The sequence below is a fragment of the Heterodontus francisci genome, chromosome 27 (assembly GCF_036365525.1).
Source record: "Heterodontus francisci isolate sHetFra1 chromosome 27, sHetFra1.hap1, whole genome shotgun sequence".
NCBI classification, from domain to species: domain Eukaryota; kingdom Metazoa; phylum Chordata; class Chondrichthyes; order Heterodontiformes; family Heterodontidae; genus Heterodontus; species Heterodontus francisci.
Genome location: NC_090397.1, coordinates 56,240,676 through 56,259,679, shown reverse-complemented (window position 1 = coordinate 56,259,679; position 19,004 = coordinate 56,240,676). Strand labels below are relative to the sequence as shown.

General features: G+C 43.6%; 1 protein-coding gene across 1 annotated transcript; it reads right to left on the bottom strand.

Annotated features, from left to right (window-relative positions):
* Nucleotides 1-1,820: 1,820 nt before the first annotated feature.
* LOC137384838 (SE-cephalotoxin-like) lies at nt 1,821-18,415 on the bottom strand. Its single transcript, XM_068059391.1, has 5 exons — nt 18,332-18,415; nt 16,173-16,481; nt 14,212-14,451; nt 12,732-13,376; nt 1,821-8,510 (listed from the first exon to the last, which is right to left on the bottom strand). The coding sequence occupies exons 1-5, from the start codon at nt 18,378-18,380 to the stop codon at nt 6,106-6,108; spliced, it is 3,648 nt and encodes a 1,215-aa protein (XP_067915492.1). The 5' UTR covers nt 18,381-18,415; the 3' UTR covers nt 1,821-6,105.
* Nucleotides 18,416-19,004: the final 589 nt, after the last annotated feature.

The following is a 19,004-nucleotide window of genomic DNA, read 5'->3' as shown; positions in this document are numbered from 1 at the left end:
TCAAGCGGCACTTGCTTAGCAATAACCTACTCAGTGATGCTCAATTTGGGTTCCGCCAGGGCCACTCAGCTCCTGATCTCATTACAGCCTTGGTTCAAACATGGATAAAAGAGCTGAACTCAAGAGGTGAGGTGAGAGTAACTGCACTTGACATCAAGGCAGCATTTGAACAAGTATGGCAACAAGGAACCCTAGCAAAACTGAGGTCAATGGGAATCAGGGGGAAAACCCTCCACTGGCTGGAGTCATACCTAGCGGAAAGGAAGATGGTTGTGGCTGTTGGAGGTCAATCATCTGAGCTCCAGGACATCACTGCAGGAGTTCCTCAGGGTAGTGTCCTAGGCCCAACCATCTTCAGCTGCTTCATCAATGACCTTCCTTCAATCATAAGGTCAGAAGTGGGGATGTTCGCTGATGATTGCACAATGTTCAGCACCATTCGTGACTCCTCAGATACTGAAGCAGTCCGTGTAGAAATGCAGCAAGACCTGGACAATATCCAGGCTTGGGCTGATAAGTGGCAAGTAACATTCGCGCCACACAAGTGCCAGGCAATGACCATCTCCAACAAGAGAGAATCTAACCATCTCCCCTTGACATTCAACTGCATTACCATCGCTGAATCCCCCACTATCAACATCCTAGGGGGTACCATTGACCAGAAACTGAACTGGAGTAGCCATATAAATACCGTGGCTACAAGAGCAGGTCAGAGGCTAGGAATCCTGAGGCAAGTAACTCACCTCCTGACTCCCCAAAGCCTGCCCACCATCTACAAGGCACAAGTCAGGAGTGTGATGGAATACTCTCCACTTGCCTGGATGGGTGCAGCTCCAACAACACTCAAGAAGCTCGACACCATCCAGGATAAAGCAGCCCACTTGATTGGCACACCATCTGCAAACATTCACTCCCTCCACCACTGACGCACAGTAGCAGCAGTGTGTACCATCTACATGATGCACTGTAGCAATGCACCAAGGCTCCTTAGACAGCACCTTCCAAACCCACGACCTCTACCAACTAGAAGGACAGGGCAGCAAATAAATGGGGAACACCACCACCTGCAAGTTCCCCTCCAAGTCACACACCATCCTGACTTGGAACTATATTGCCATTCCTTCACTGTCGCTGGGTCAAAATCCTGGAACTCCCTTCCTAACAGCACTGTGGGTGTACCTACCCCAAATAGACTGCAGCGGTTCAAGAAGGCAGCTCACCACCACCTTCTCAAGGGCGATTAGGGATGGGCAATAAATGCTAGCATAGCCAGTGATGCCCACATCCCATGAATGAATTAAAAAAAAGACTGACTTAGACATATTTTTGGTATCACAGGGAACCAAGTGATTTGGGGAATGGGCAGGAAAGTGGAGTTGAGGCAGAAGATCAGCTGTGATCATACTGATTGACAAAGCAGGCTCGAGGGGTTATATGGTCTACTCCAGCTCCTACTTCATATGTTCTGCTCCCAACTACATATTTTACCGTTCCTCCTAATTTAGTGTTATCTGCAAACTTTGACATAAAACTTTCTATTCCTTCATCAAAGTCAATGATATATATGGAGAATGTCCCAGACACCAACATCACCATCCCTGGGTTTGTCCTGTCCCATCGGCACAGTGGTATACAGTTGGGAGGGAGTTGCCTGGGAGTCTTCAACACCAACTCAGGCCCCCATGGCATCAGGTCAAACATGGGCACGGAAACCTCCTGCTGATTACCACCTACCACCGCACCCCACCCCCCCCACCTCAGCTGATGAGTCAGTACTCCTCCATGTTGAACACCACTTGGAGGAAGCACTGAGGGTGGCAAGGGTGCTGAATGTACTCTGGGTGGGGCACTTCAATGTCCATCACCAAGAGTGGCTCAGTAGCACCACTACTGACTGAGCTGGCCAAGTCCTAAAGGACATAGCTGCTAGACTGGATCTCCCACAGGTGGTGAGGGAACCAACACGGAGAAAAAACATACTTAGCCTCGTCCTCACCAATCTTCCTGTCGCAGGTGCATCTGTCCATGACAGTATTGGTAGGAGTGACCATCGCACAGTCCTTGTAGAGACAAAGTCCCGTGTTCACATTAAAGATACCCTCCATAGTGTTGTGTGGCACTACTATCATGCTAAATGGGATAGATTTCGAACAGATCAAGCAACTCAAAACTGGGCATCCATGAGGCGCTGTGGGCCATCAGCAGCAGCAGAATTGTACTCAGCCACAATCTGTAACCTCATGGCCCGGCATATCCCCCACTCTACCATTACCATCAAGCCAGGAGACCAACCCTGGTTTAATGAAGAGTGCAGGAGGGCATGCCAGGAGCAGCACCAGGCATACCTCAAAATGAGGTGTCAACCTGGTGAAGCTACAACACAAGACTACTTGAAAATAGCAGCTATGAGGAAAGATTGGATCGGCTAGGGTTGTTTTCCTTGGAACAGAGGAGGCTGAGGGGTGACTTAATTGAGGTGTACAAAATGATGAGCGGCCTAGATAGACAGGAAGGACCTGTTTCCCCTGGCGGAGAGGTCAGTTACCGGGGGTACAAATTTAAGGTGATTGATGGAAGCTGACACGAGGAAACACTTTTTCACCCAGAGGGTGGTGGGTGTCTGGAATTCACTGCCAGGAGCGGTGGTGGAGGGAGAAATCCCCAACTCTTTTAAAAGGTATCTCGACATGCACTGAACTTGCAAGGCTACGGACCAGCTGCTGGAAGGTGGGATGAGACTGGGTGGCTAGATTTTTTGTCCAGCACAGACTCGATGGGCTGAATGGCCTAACTTTTCTATGGTTTAATGGTTCTACTTACATGCCAAACTGCGTAAGCAATGTGTGTTAGACAGAGCTAAGCGATCCCACAACCAATGGATCAGAACTAAGCTCTGCAGTCCTGCCACATACAGCCATGAATGGTGGTGGAAAATTAAACAACTAACTGGAGGAGGTGGCTCCACAAGTATCCCCATCCTCAATGATAGGGGAAGCCCAGCCCATCAGTGCAAACGATAAGGCTGAAGCATTTGCAATAATTTTCAGCCAGAAGTGTTGAGTGGATGCTCAGCCTCTTCCAGAAGTCCCCAGCATCACAGATGCCAGTCTTCAGCTAATTTGATTCACACCACGTGATATCAAGAAATGACTGAAGGCACTGGATACTGCAAAGGCTACGGGTCCTGACAAAATTCCAGCAAAAGTACTGAAGACCAATGCCCCAGAACTTGCCCCACCCCGAGCCAAGCTGTTCCAGTACAGCTACAAGACTGGCACCTATCCTCCAATGTGGAAAATTGCCCAGGTATGTCCTGTACACAAAAAGCAGGACAAATCCAACCCGGCCAATTACCGCCCCATCAGTCATCTACAGTGCTATCAAGCGGCACTTGCTTAGCAATAACCTGCTCAGTGACGCTCAGTTTGGGTTCTGCCAGGGCCACTCAGCTCCTGACCCCATTAAAGCCTTGGTTCAAACATGAACAAAAGAGCTGAAGTCCAGAGGTGAGGTAAAAGTGACTGCCCTTGACACAAGGCAGCATTTGACCGAGTATGGCAACAAGAAGCCCTAGCAAAATTGGAGTCAATGGGAATCAGGGGGAAAGTTGGTTGGAGTCATACCTAGCGCAAAGAAAGATGGTTGTCGTTATTGGAGATCAGTCATCTCATCACCAGGACATCACTGCAGGAGTTCCTCAGGGTAGTGTCCTAGGCCCAACCATCTTCAGCTGCTTCATCAATGACCTTCCTTCAATCCTAAGGTCACCAGTGTGGATATTCACTGATGACTGCACAATGTTCAACATTCATGACTCCTCAGATACTGAAGCAGTCCGTGTAGAAGTGCAGCAAGACCTGGACAATATCCAGGCTTGGGCTGACAAGTGGCAAGTAACATTCGCGCCACACAAGTGCCAGGCAATGACCATCTCCAACAAGAGAGAATCTAACCATCTCCCCTTGACATTCAATGGCATTACGATCGCTGAATCCCCCACTGTCAACATCCTGGGGGTTACCATTGACTAGAATCTGAACTGGAGTAGCCACATAAATACCGTGGCTACAAGAACAGGTCACAGGCTATGTCGAGTAACTCACCTCCTGACTCCCCAAAGCCTGTCCACCATCTACAAGGCACAAGTCAGGAGTGTGATGGAATACTCTCCACTTGCCTGGATGGGTGCAGCTCCAACAACACTCAAGAAGCTCGACACCATCCAGGACAACCAACCTGCTTGTTTGGCACACATTCACAAGTATTCACTCCCTCCACCAGTGACGCACAGTAGCGGCAGTGTGTACCATCTACAGGATGCACTGCAGCAACACACCAAGGCTCTTTTGACAGCACCTTCCAAACCCGCGACCTCTACCACCTAGAAGGACAAGGGCAGCAGATGCTTGGGAATACCACCAACTGCAAGTTCCCCTCCAAGTCACACACCATCCTGACTTGGAACTATATCGCCATTTCTTCACTGTCACTTTGTCAAAATCCTTGAACCCCTTTCCTAACAGCGCTGTGGGTGTACCTACCCCACATGGACTGCAGCGGTTCAAGAAGGCAGCTCACCACCACCTTCTCAAGAGCAATTAGGGATGGGCAATAAATGCTGGCCTGGCCAGCGACGCACGCATCCCATGAATCAATAAAAAAAAGCTGAGATCTTATTACAGATTTCCATGGGATATTGCTTGTCACATACCTCCAATCAGAAAACATTCCTTTTATCCCTACTGTTAATCTCCTATCTCTCAACTAGTATTTTTTATTCTTTTATGGTGATGTGGGCATCACTGGCAAGGCCAGCATTTGTTGCCCATCCTTAAATGCCCTTGATAACTGAGTGGCTTGATAGGTCATTTCAGACAGTTAAGAGTCAACCATATTGCTCTAGGTCTGGAGTCACACATTAGCCAGACCAAGTAAAGACAGCAGATTTCCTTCCCGAATGAGATCGGTTTTTACAACAATCAATAATAGCTTCATGGCACTATTATTGAGAGCAGCTTTCAATTCCAGATTTTTATTATTCAATGACATTTATTAATGAATTGAATTTAATTTCCATCAGCTGCTAGGTGGGATTTAACCCTGTACCCCCAGGGTATTAGCCTAGGCCTCTGGATTAATAGGCCAGTGACATTACCACTATTATCTCCCCAAATTACTAACGCACCTCCTAAGTTTGCCATGCACTCGAATTTGTGTTAATAATCTCTTGCACAGAATTTTATCAAATGTCTTCTAGAGGTCCATCTGGACAACATCTATTGACACTCTCCAATCCACCTTGCAAGTGACCTACTCAAAAAATTCAACTAGATTAGTCAGAAATGACCGACTCTTCACAAATCCATGCTAACTCTCTTTAATCAGCTGTTACTTGTTCAAGCATTCAGTCATTCTGTCTCTGATGCTAGGTAACTGTAACTTCTCCACAACTGATATAAACTGTCAGGTTTGTAGTTTGTGGTTTCTTTCCCTCTCTCTCTCTTGTCTTAAATGATGGAGTGGTATTTTCAATTTTCTAATCCAAGGGTACAATTCCCGAATTTAAAGCGCTTTGAAAAATGATGGCAAATGCATCGGAAATATCCCCACCTGTTTCTTTTAATACCCTGATGTGAAAACAATTAGATCCTGGAGATTTGTCTACCTTATGTCCCATTATTTTCTGCATTATCATTTTGAAATATATTGAATCTACTTCCTTCCTTTGATTTATATTTAGGTTCCTTTGTACCCCTGGTATTTTGTTGTTTTCAACAAAATGTATGAGGTAAACCTCATGTATCTCAGTGTATTGGCTACCACTGAAACACCAGGTCTGCATGGAGCAGCAGGAGTTGGAACTCCCTGTTAATCCCTCAGCCCATCATTTGTCTTGTGCATATGGGGCGGGGGAGGGGAGGGGAGGGCGAGAAAAGAAGTTGCTCCCTTTCCAGGATAAATCATGAACTGCCAGAAATGCAAAGCATCCAAATATACAGTAGGAAACAGGTAGAACTATCGCAGAAGTTCAAAGAGTCTAAGTGAATGACAACAGATTGGTTGCAGAGTGAGAGCAGACGATAGGTAGAGGAAAAACATGGTCTTTTAATATCTTTTGAAGATTTTCCAGCTCTTACAAGGACATGTTTTTGCAGCAGGAATATATTTCCCAGGACATTTCCCGGTCCTAATTGATTTGAAATCCTCACTGAGCCATTGCCTGCTATCAGCAGCAGACTTTATGAATACAATATCGCCATGATGAATATTGTCCCCTATACATAAAGAGAATGTATCTGAAGAGCAGCGTCCTTTTCTTGCAGCTGAGAAAATAATAAATCTTTCCCAAGTGCAAGAATGTAATCTGGGTCTATCAATGCTGCCTGGACATGTCCTGGTTTTGCACCACCGCCCTCCAGGTTCACAACTCAACCACTCAGCCATTGCTTGGGAATATATAGCAATCTCATCACCATGGCGAATGGGACCATCTCTCAATGACTTTATGGTAAACCTCTCGTGCAAACATCCATGATCCCATTCATCTGACTCTATTTTAAGTCCTGGACAAGAGTGGACCTTGCATTTATACCAAAGTGGACAATACTGGCAGTAGCAACTCACCCAGTGATCTTCTGTGCAGGAGCTTTTGAGAGCTATGGTGTCACCAGATTGGATTATTTGAGGACATTTCAATCTGGACTCATCCTCTCCAGTCCAACAGTCATTATTCCCATCACACAACTGTGACTGAAGGATACATTGTCCATTTGAACATTTATAATTTCCATCGCTTGACAAGCAACACTTCCCATTATTGCAGACCTTTTCCTGTCTGGACAGTGGGCCACAGAGATGTGTCTCATGGCCAGTACACCTACGTGTACGATACTGTTTACCACTACCGCAGGTATGAGGACAGGCACTCCAGCTTCCCCACGCAGCCCATTGGTAACTGCACTTTGGAATTGCACTCCACACAAGTTCACCTTGCTTCCTGACACATCGCACTGAACTGGGAGATGGGACCTTGTGATCTGAGCAACTGAGATTGACTTCCATATTTTCATAACTAAGCTCCTCAGTACAGTAATTTTGAATTAAATTTGGAACTGTTAGAGAAGGACAACTTGTCCTCTTCCAATAAATATGATACTTCTTCTGTCGAGTCTTGAAATTCTCAACAAAGGATTCAAGACCCCTCATTGCAGTACTATCTCCTTTTTCAATCCTCCAATGTTTAAGCATTAAGAATGCCTCACCAACGGCCTCATCAAGATAAGCCAGATTTGTTTTCAAATTGTTTACTACATTGAAATATGTTTGAGTACATGCATTGGTATACTTAGAAGCATAGCTTTTCTTGAAGGTGTTAAAAAAATCCTCTCCTTCTACGTCTGCTATCCCATCACTAAGCAAGATCCCTCTCAGTCTGAAAATAATATAATTCTCAGAATTAACCTTCAAAAATGTTTCCAACATCTCTGCAAATGTATCAAGATTAATCTTTCCTTGTCGTAAGTCAAGGAAAAGTTGCACGATATAGCTGGCCTTGTACAGTATGTCTGAGTGTTTTACCAAGGCCTGTGTGTGCGATACAGCATCTTTTAGATTGTTCAAACTAGTTTTCAATCCATGCTGTAGTTCAAAGTAAATGTCCACTACAGTAGGAACCCCATTAGCAGTCATGAATTCTGTGCGCAGTGTAGTCATGTGGTTTAAAATCCTATTGTTGGAAATTATTTTTTTCCCACAAATCTTACCTTCATACAGTGGACGACAGATACACATGAATTGATTTGTACCAGGGACAGAGAAACAACTACCGTGTCCACTACAGGCCTGCCATTGATGACACCTATCACTGTGTGCCTCAGCATCAACTGCAATCCAATCCCAGTGCAATTGCTCCATCACGTTTAGATTATTCCTGGAACATTGTAAGTTTAAACTGTGTGGACAGTCGTTCTGGGTCAGGATATTCTGTGAAGCAGCGACATGATTATTATTACACATATCACAGCGCTGGTAGGGGACTAGTGTTTTGACTTGACTAATGTCACTACAGCTCAAGAGTTGTTTGGCATCCTGCCATGTTACCAGGATGTTTCTCGTCTGCTCGCCATAGTTCTTAACAGTGAAGTAGTTAGAGCCTTTAATTTCCAATTCTGAATTGCAAGATGGCCCACCAATCTTCTGAAACTCAGCAACTCCCCAGGCGTACCAGGGAAACAGGTTTGTCAGTCTCTGTAATATAAGCTGCACCAAGACCTCAGGCATGGGGAGAAAGTTTTTTTCCAGTATCTTTACCACTTCATTCTTTGCATTGTCGATTGAGTTTTTCTTGCAGGAATAGACACGTTTTTGGAACTCTTGGCGTATTTCGTAGAGATACATTCTTATTTTTTCATACCAACTCTTGCCGCGAGTTTTCTCACCCTTGAAGTAGTAGTAAGTCAGGGTCTGCTGGGCGGCACTTGTCATCAGGCCTTTAAGAATGATCATGAGGCCTAGAAAAGATGAGATTAATGCAATCAAAGGGAAAAAATGAAGAAAGCAATAGACATCTTAATCCTTAAGATAAGGAGACTGTCTCTTAATCCTTATCTGTCTCTATCTCTATAACACGCACATCTCCATTTTCATTATGATTCATCTTATACAGCACTATTCACTGACAATTGCATGTTATCTAGCCCATGCTTAGATTTTGATTTTGTGTGGTAGGGTAAAACAGATAATCGTAGATCAGCAGCCTGTTTTTCATCTATCTCATTTTTCATTGACTTTAAAATCTACCCTTCTTGTGAGACTGAATCCTACATATCAGGAAGGAATCCATGAACGTCATTCCAGCTGGTAGGTTGTCCATTTCACTAGTGATATTCTTAGCTTGTTTACACACCTCTATTGTTAGTGCATTGGACATCTCCAAAACCTTTGACAAGATCCAGCACTTTATGCTCTGAAAGAATATGGGAATTGGTAAATGGAAAAAGATTATCTAGTTCGCCTTCTATCATCCTCGTCATTGCATAATACAACACTAATGGAGTTGTTGACTAATTTTAACAATTATTCTCTATCAATTAGTCAAGAACAGACTCAGAAATGTCAGGAGGAAAACCCAATGATGGAGAGCATTGGGAACCACAAGTCCTCCCAAACATGTACACTTACCACAATTCAGATGTTACTGTTGTTTGGTGTTCCCCCAAAGTGAAATTCATGGGCAACTAACAGTACATTTTCCATGCCAGTGCTCCATTGGTACAGATGGCTGCATGGGGTGGAAAATGAGGAGGAGATGTGAAATGCACTGGTAGCTCACTACCTGGTATTTGCAGTGTTGAATGAACAGCAGCCTTATGCTCTTCCTACATGAAAGATTCATTTGACCATTTACTGCCTCGTCCCACGAAAACACTGTGCTCTTGTATAAAGGGGCTCAAAGTACTGTTAACTGGCCTACAACTAGGAGAAGGCATGTCCTGGCATTCTTAGGCAGTGCGCTCCATCCTTTTTGGAGAGTAATTTTTTTAGAGGATTCTGAGTTCCTTTTTTGTAAAAATTTCAGAGCATTTTTTGGTGTTTCATTTTTATTCAGCCATTTTAAAACTTGGTCCTTTTTCACAACGAAACAGAATTTAAATGAAATAGGCAACAGCTCTCTTTGCAGAGAGTGGCTGTTACATTGGGAATTCCCTTTGTATTTGCGAAGAGGAATGTTGCAGTCAGATGTGCCAGCGCTGGAGGAGAGCTCAGTGCTCCCATGATTACCTAAGAAGCCATCTGCGTAGCCTATTTACTTTGACGTGTCAGAGCAGCTGCATTTTCATCACACGTCACTGAACATTTCTGTCTTCTTTAGCCAGCCACCCATCCAACAACCTCTACATTGAGGTCATCTCTGCTCATAAAGGCAGAACCAGTGAATCGTAGAATCATGCAATAATACAGTAGAGAAGGAGGCCATTTGGCCCATAAAGGGCCATAGATTTAGAAGGTGCTATCACAGGAACCTTGGCGAGTTGCTGCAGTGCATCTTGTAGATGGTACACACTGCTGCCATTGTACAGCTGCTGTAGAATGTTTAAGGTGGTGGATGAGATGCAGATCAAGCAGGCTGCCTTTTCCTGGATGGTGTTGAGCTTCTTGAGTGTTGTTGGAGCTGCACTCATCCAGGCACGTGGAGAGTATTCCATCACACACTTGACTTGTGCCTTGTACTTAGTGGACAGGCTTTAGCAAATCAGGAGGTGAGTTACTCACCACAGAATTCCCAGCCTCTGACCTGCTCTTGTAGCCACAGTATTTATATGGCTGGTCCAGTTAAGTATCTGGTCAACAGTGACCCCCAGGAGGTTGATATGCTGTGCTGAAACAGCTTGGCTAGGAGCACAGCTAGTTCTGGAGCACAAGTCTTCAGTACTATTGCCGGGATGTTGTCAGGGCCGATAACCTTTGCAGTTTCCAGTGCCTTCAGCCATTTCTTGATATCACATGGAGGGGGATTCAACGTGGTAATGCCCTTGAATGTCAAGGGGAGATGGTCATTGCCTGGCACTTGTGTGGTCCAAATGTTACTTACCATTTATCATCCCAAACCTGACTATTGTCCACATCTTGCTGCATGTGGACAGGGACAACTTCAGTATCTGAGGAGTTGCAAATAGTACAGAACACTGTGCAATCCCCACTTCTGACCTTATGATGGAGGGAAAATCATTGATGAAGCAGCTGAAGATGATTGGGAAACTACCTTGAGGAACTCCTACAGCGATGTCCCAGGGTTGAGATGTTTGTCCTCCAACAAACACAACCATCTTCCTTTGTGCGAGGTATGACAGCAACAATTGGAGAGTTTTCCCCTGATTCCCATTGACTTCAAGGCTCCTTGATGCCACATCTGATCAAATGCTGCCTTGATGTCAAGGGCAGTCACTTTCACCACACCTCTTGAATTCAACTCTTTTGTTTATGTTTGGACCAAGGCTGTAATGAGGTCTGGAGCCGATTGGCCGTGGCAGAACCCAAACTAAGTATCACTAAGCAGGTTATTGCTGAATAAGTGCCAGTTGTTGTACTGTTAATGACACCTTCCATCACTTTGCTGATGATTCAGAGAAAACTAATGGGGTAATTATTGGCTAGATTGGATTTGTCCTGTTTTGTGTGGGCAGGAAATAAATGGGCAGTTTTCCACATTGTTGGAAAGATGCTAATTTTGTAGCTGTACTGAAACAGCTTGGCTAGGGGCACAGCTAGTTCTGGAGCACAAGTCTCCAGTACTACTGCCAGGATGTTGTCAGGCCCCATAGCTTTTGCAGTTTCCAGTACCTTCAGCCATTTTATGATATCACACGGAGTGAATTGAATTGACCAAAGTCTGGCATCTGTGCTGCTGGGGACCTCAAGAGGAGGCTGAGATGGATCATCCACTCGGCACTTCTGGCTGAAGATGGTTACAAATGCATCAACCTTGTCTTTTGCACTAATATGCTAGTCTCTTCCATCATTGAGGATGGGGATGTTCGTGCAGCCTCCTCCTCCCGTTATTTGTTTAATTGTCCACCACCATTCACAACTGGATGGACTGCAGAGTTTTGATCTGATCCATTCATTGTGGGATTGCTTAGCTCTGTCTATTGCATGCTGCTTCTGTTGTTTAACATACATGTAGTCCTGTGTTGTAGCTTCACCAAGTTGGCATCTCACTTTTAGATATATCTGGTGCTGCTCCTGACATGCTGTCCTGCAGTCTTCATTGAACTAGAATTGAGCCCCTGGCTTGATCGTAATATTAGAGTGAGGAATATGCCGGGCCATGAGATTACAGATTGTAGTTGAATACAATTCAGCTGCTGCTGATGGCCCTCAAGTGCCTCATCAATCTGAATCTTTCCCATTTAAGACAATGGCGGTGTCCCACCCAGAGTATATTCTGTGCCCTTGCTACCCTCAGTGCTTCATGCAAGTGGTGTTCAACATGGAGGATTCTGATTCATCAGCTGAGGGATGGTCATAGGTGGTAATCGGCAGGAGGTTTCCTTGCCCATGTTAGACCTGGTGCTAAGAGATTTATGGGGTCCATAGTTAATGGCAACTCTCTCTCAACTGTATAACACTGTGCGCCACCTCTGGTGGGTCTACTCAACCCAGGGATGGTGATGGAGGAATCTGGGGCATTGTCTGTAAGGTATGATTCCATGAGTATAACTATGTCAGGCTGTTGCTTGACTGGTCTGTGGGACAGCTCTCCCAACTTTGGCACAAGCAACTACAAGGGTTGGTTTCTTCAATGTTTTAGTATGACTTGCTTCGCAAAAAGAGCAAGGCTTCTTCAACGCCAAAGAGCAGATAATCAATTCGTCAAATGGTTGAGCTGCGAGACTGGTGCTGGCATTTCACCCAATTATTATTCATGAGAATCAAAGCCCAATTTTGGGCCTGCCTTGGGCCTCCCAGTTCATAAGAACACAAGAAAAAGGAGCCTCCTTTGCCATTCAATACAATCATGGTTGATCCTGTACCTGAACTCCACTTTCTCTTCCTATCCCCTTATCCCTTGATTCCCTCCGGGTTTGGGCCTGTTCAGAACCTGCATCGCCACTTTTGTGCGCAAAACCTTTTGGGGTTTGAGAGCCAAAGGGGGGGTGGAGGATAGAATTTATCCCTCTATTATCTGCTGAACATTCACTTAAAGAAATAATAGGAGTGGCACTGTGCACCTGATAATTGGTTGACGTCACAGGAGTGTTGGTTAATGAAGAGCTCAAACAGGTTTCGGTTGGTTGGGTTTTTTGCTGTAACTGCAATGCGATACAAGTTGATCATTTTCCCCTCCAGCTGATTGTTATCGTGGAACATTATATAATCTAAAGCAAGGTTCTTCTGTCTCCTCTTGTCTTGCGTTTGTCCCAACTGCTGTCTGATATCTCTCAGTTTCACCATCCCATTCCTAATGGCATACTCCCAATTGATGTAGGTTGACATGAATGTGTTAAGTGCTATTGAAGCTTTGATATTAGTTTCCATGTCGTTTAAATTATCTAACAACTTGTCCATTTTCTCATTGATCTGATTGAACCTTACTTGAATTAGATCCGTGATTAGAATCAACTCGCTCGGCATAATGTGGGAAAAAATAAAATTGGCTATTGTGGCAGCGGGTTGAATTACTTGAAGAGCTGATTCTATATTTGAAGCAAAGTCCACCAATTCAAGTTGTTTTTGTAATATTTCTGTTTGACTTTGGTAATCAGCCACGTTCATGCCATCAGTTACAAACTGCATCTTCTCTGAATGTTGACGATTTGTCTCTTGCAAGGTCAGTTCAATGAGCTCCAGCTCAGTTTCTATCTTCACTTGGTCATCTGGAAGAAATAAAGAAAAAAGCTATAGCTTTTTCAGTCAGTATAAAATACAGGGAATAATTTCAGTTAGAGTCATGTATTGCCGCATCGTGGGTAATTCTAACTTTGGACAACAGCGTAAAATGGGTGATGTACATTAGCCACCCATTATACATCTCCCGTGGATGATGAGGATGGAGATGAGGAGAATTTTTTTGGTGGAGTGAGTTATGATCATAAACGCACTACTGAAGGGGGTAAAAGAGTAGTGGCTGTGGGACCAATTGGATAGCTCTTCCAAGGAGCCATGGATATGATACATCAAATGGCTTCCTCCTGCATTGTATGATTCTGGCATAGCCATTTCTATATCTATTTAATGATGAAACTTCTGGACGATATTGTTAAGGCTTGAATATTTCTATCTTTTACAATCACAACCAAATTTCAACATGGATTAAGAAGCAGTGATACCACTGGAATCCTATGAGAAGAACACCAAGTGACAGATGATGGTGGCTGAATAATGAGATAAAAACATTGAAGTCACAAGACTATGGAAAATAGCAAAGACTGAGAGACGTACAACAGTAAAGATAAATAAAACTAGCACTGTGATTCCTTTCCTCTTAAACAGAAAGTCAGCTCAAGAGGAAAGCTTTTGCATAAAACCTAGTCACGAGGGAGGTTTACGATGATCTTAAGTATCGCCATTATAAAGGGTGTTCACCAGCCTGCTCAAGAAATCAGTTCCATTTTATAAATATAGTAGCCTGGTACGAATATGGCTTCCATAGGTTTATATTATATTAAGAAAATGCGTATTAAGAAAATATAATATAACTGGTGAAATTACCCCAGTTCGTACAGTTCTCATGGGCAACTTCCATAATTGCTGAGATGTTGTAGGTTCCATCAGAATTTCTTGCCAAAGTGGAATTTTCTCTGCTAGCGAAGCTGGGGTTAAGGCAGGCTGTCTGAAAACTCATCCGGACAGTTTTTGGATCGGGACCATTTTCCAAGCAAATGATCGTATTTGTTGGGGAAGAAGCCACTTCTTCTGGGACAGGTTCAAACATCCAATGGGAAGGACGAGCTGGTTATAAAATAGAACAGCAAGGAGAATTAACACAGGGATAAAATCCAACTGGATCAGACTGATGCCTTGAGGTCAACTACAACAACTCACATTTATATGGTGCCTTTACTGTAGTAAAATGACCCAATGTTATCAGGCACAAAATTGACAATGAGCCAAAGAAGACATTAGGACAGGTGACCAAAAGCTTGGTTAAAAAGTTAAGATTGAAAGAGAATTTTAAAAGAGGAGAAAGTTGGAAATGCAGAAAGGTTTAGGAAGGAAATTCCAAAGCTTTGGGCTTAGGCAGCTACAGACACATGCACTCATTTACAGAATGCAAATTATCGAGGGCCTAATATTTCAGTATATGCTCCTCTTAGTGACAAAATAAATGTGAATGAAGAGTGGTGGAATATCGAAAGTAAATGGTCATATTTGGAACTGATCTAAGCATTGCCATCCCTCTTGAAATAGAGTTTAAACAGTTTAGGGAAAAGAGGGGGAAAGACATAAAGCAGTCGATTTCTATCTTCACTGCCCAGGCTGTAACCTGGTAGACTGGATTGCCTGCTGTTTTAGAAACCACTCAATTTTCATTCCAAAGAAATCAATGGCATACATACCAGGCAGGTTCAATAACGGACAGACAATCCGCTCTATCAGAATACTGTCCAATTGACAGAGACAAAAATCTAGCCCCATTTAACTTGTTACCGCTTTTATTAATGGTGATCTTGAGCAGTGTTCCTACACCTCTAGAATCGCATGAAAATGGACATTTTGTTCCAGGCCTGGATCCCAATGAAGGAAGGAGTAACAGTGGTGACAGGAATGAATGTGAGAGAAGTCTCTTCTGCCCCAGAGCTTGGATACAGTGCTAATTAGTTACTAATAACAATTATAATACTTCCACTTCTTTCCTCCTTTCATTTCCCAGCCACAATGGGTGAGAGTCACCCCACCACCAACCCCAATGGAATGGTAATCACAGGTAATGATTTAAGGTCACATTTTGTCACTCCTGACAGAGAGCACCACTTGTCAGGAACACACCTCAGAATATTGGGAGTGGTACAGAGCTTTGGTAGAACTGGCTACAATTTGTTTTTCATGGGTCTAGAATGTTGAAAGTTTTTTAGATCCTACAACCTGGAATTCATGGGCTTGCAGGAAGCATTGGCAGTGCATTTGAGGCAGGACCCAGTTCCACCAATTCTAGGCACTGAACCTCAGGAAAGATATATTGGGCCTTGAATTGGGTACAGCCCAGATTTACCAGGGCTTTAAAGTATTAAATTATAAGGAAAGATGGGATTTGAAGCAGTTTAATTGCCTGGAGGCAGCCACCCAGTGGCAGGCTGAGGGGCACCAGTGCTCCAGGCAGGCCTAAAGGCAAAGCCTGCCTGCCTGGGTGCGGATGCAGCCAAAGGCCATCCTGTAGAGGGAATTCCCGCACCACCCGCCCCCAAACAACACACCCCACCTGTATCAAAAAAAGGTGGTGAGAGGGTACCTCCTGACTCAGAGGCAAGAGTGTTACCACTGACCCAAAGCTGACACTGGATAGCTGTGTGGTGAAGTTTGTTATACTTTACTGGACAATCTCCACAATAGGTTACTGAAGCAGCTTGTGACGGTCCAAAGTTTTCCTTTTGATAAAGAACGTCACACCAATTCAGCACCCTGCTCAGGAGGCCAGCTGCACTTTATATTTGCAATAGCCTAGGTACAAATACCTCCCCTGGCTGTGGTTGTAGCTTTGAGAATGGACGTGTTCATCTTGGACTGCTGTGCTAGGTGTTGACTCAACACTGTGAGCTCAGCTTCTTCAGTGCAGCTCCCAGTGGAGACGTTCACTGTCTGTGTGATATGGCTCCCATCAAAGAGTTGTAGCAATGAGGTGTCATGGTCAGTCAGGCAGTTCGCTTGAAATGTCAACTTAATGGGTCCCTTGTAGAAAGTGTTTGCTGAACACATGATATTCACTGGCGGAGAAAGTGCATTTCCTTCGGGAGTAGATGCAAATACCCGAGAGAAAGGATGAGCTGTGATTATAAAATGAGGACAAACAACAGGGATTAGCATTGAGAACAATCTAAAAGTATCAGGATAATATGCGTATATTACAGAGATAGTTCACTAAGGCAGCAGCCAATCCTTGCCATTCGTTAATTTAGCCTTGTCTCCAACTGGCAGATACATTGTGCTAAAAGCTGCTTTTTATCCAATCGAAATTCAGAACATTAAATATTAACCCGGTCAAATCATTGCAGCAACCAAGTCAATGTTTTAACATATTTTATCCCAGTGCAGTATTTAGTACTATCTTCCTATAATGCAGTACTGAATACAATACTCCAAGTGAGGCCAAATTAAGGTTTTGTAAATATTTGACATTAACTCATTCTTTTTGTATTCTCTGCTTGTAGATATAAAATCAGGAATTCTTGTTTTCCATTTTTAATGCCTTATACACTTGTTCGACCACCCTTAATGACCTTGCATCTGCATTCCAAGATCCCTCAGCTTTTCTACTGCATTTACAATTTTGCTGTTTGTGGTCCCCTTCCTTTCGCTATTTACACATTGAGCTACATCTGGCACCAAAATGACTATACTGCAGGAATGTTTATGTCCCTTCACAAACCTCATTAGAATTTGGCCTATCCCTCCCAAACCGCACCCTCCCCCCCACCCCCCACCACCCCCCCCCTTCCCCCAGCTGTCAAATTTGGTGTCATCAACTAATTTAAATAATGTTCCCTTAAATTCTTAAGTTGAGATCATTTATGTTTATTGTAAATAAGAGGGACTCCATTACAAACCCTTGTAAAACATCACTTGCCACATATTTTCAGTCTTCCCTTTCCCCACCCTAGTCTTTGTTTTCTGCCCTCCAAAACATCTCTTTATCCTTGAGGCCCAATTCCCTTTAATTCCAGATGCATTGCCTTTGTCATGCTGCCTTATCAAATAGAATCATAGAATCTTGCATCATGAAAGGAGGCCATTCCTCCATCATGGCTATGTTGGCTCTCTGATTAGTCTATTTAGTCCCTTACCCTTGCTTTGTCCCCATAGCCTTGCAAATTTATCCTTTACAAGTATATATCCAATTCCTTTTTGAAAGTTACTAATGAATCTGTTTCCAGATTTCACTAGGGAACACCACTCATCACGTTACGCTGATTCAAAAAATACATCTTGAAAATCCATAAAAATGACATTAGCATTATCTTCTCTTTGATTTCATTGCATAAGATGACAAGGTTGGTCAATGACGACATGCCTTGTAGAAATCTGTGCTTACTAACTTGTGTCTCTCCAAGTGATCTGCAAATTCACTCCATATTATGTATTGTACTTTTCAAACAATTGACCTATCCTCATTTTTTGACTGATGCTAGTCTCCCTTTCTGAAGGGCAATATCCCACTCCTCTAGATCTTTGGCACAATTTTTCCTTTCCACAGGATTTTGGAAAAATTATACTGAGATCTTTACTATTTCCTCCCCAGCTTCCCTCAAGATCCTCGCATGTAAACCAGCAGGTCTCTGATCTGATTTCCTCAGTTTCAGTAATGTCTTTAATACCATCTCTGTTTGAATAGTAACCTCCACTCACTGTTTTACACACACCTCCAGTGGGTCTACAATTTCAATATCGAGCCCCCCACCCCCCCCCCCACCCCCCCCCACCCCACCACCATGAACCCCCGAGGTAAAATAATTCTTTGGTATCTCTGCCATTCCCTCACTCCCTACTACAAGTTTCATTCTTTCAGCTCCCAGTAATCCTACCTTGACTAACCTTGTATTACTAACAAGCCTTTTTATTGCTCCCTTAGCTTTGACATTTAAAACTTTGATTAAATTATTATCATTGGGTCCCATACCTGTAAACGGGATCAGCAGCTGTAGAAAAAGGCAAAATAATATCGCCATGTCACACAATGGTAAAGTTACTCATCAGAAATCACCAGACAAACTGCCTATTACCCATCAAACCTGAAACCAGCCCTGCCCATTTCCTCTAAGTTACTAGATAACCTGTTACCAACGAGGAGATCCAGAGCCAAACAGAAGCAATTGTACCAGACACCTGGCCACAGTGCCCCAGTGACTCAGAACGTTCAATGTGTTACTAAGACAATAAATAATAGGACAGAGACAGACAAGATGCACCATTATGCTACATAGTTATAGTTACCTATAAACAGGATCACAGGGTTGTATTTGATGTGAATCCTGTTCTTTTCATTTTGCCTTTGACTTTGGTCTATATTGTGTCCCAGGAATTGAGCTTCGTGGAGAAGTTGATTATTTTCAGAAATGTGTTAATATACAATCTGTATTATATACCACTCTTGGGATTGGTTTTAAGATGCTTCCTTCCAAAAACATAAGATCAGGAGTAGTTCATTCAGACCCTCGAGCCTGTTCCACTATTCAAGCAGGTAATGGCTGGTCTGTACATCAATTTCATTTACACACTTTTGCTCTATATCGATATAGCATAAACACTCCCCGATCCACTATACTTGTGACCTCCTCAAAAAAGTTTAAATA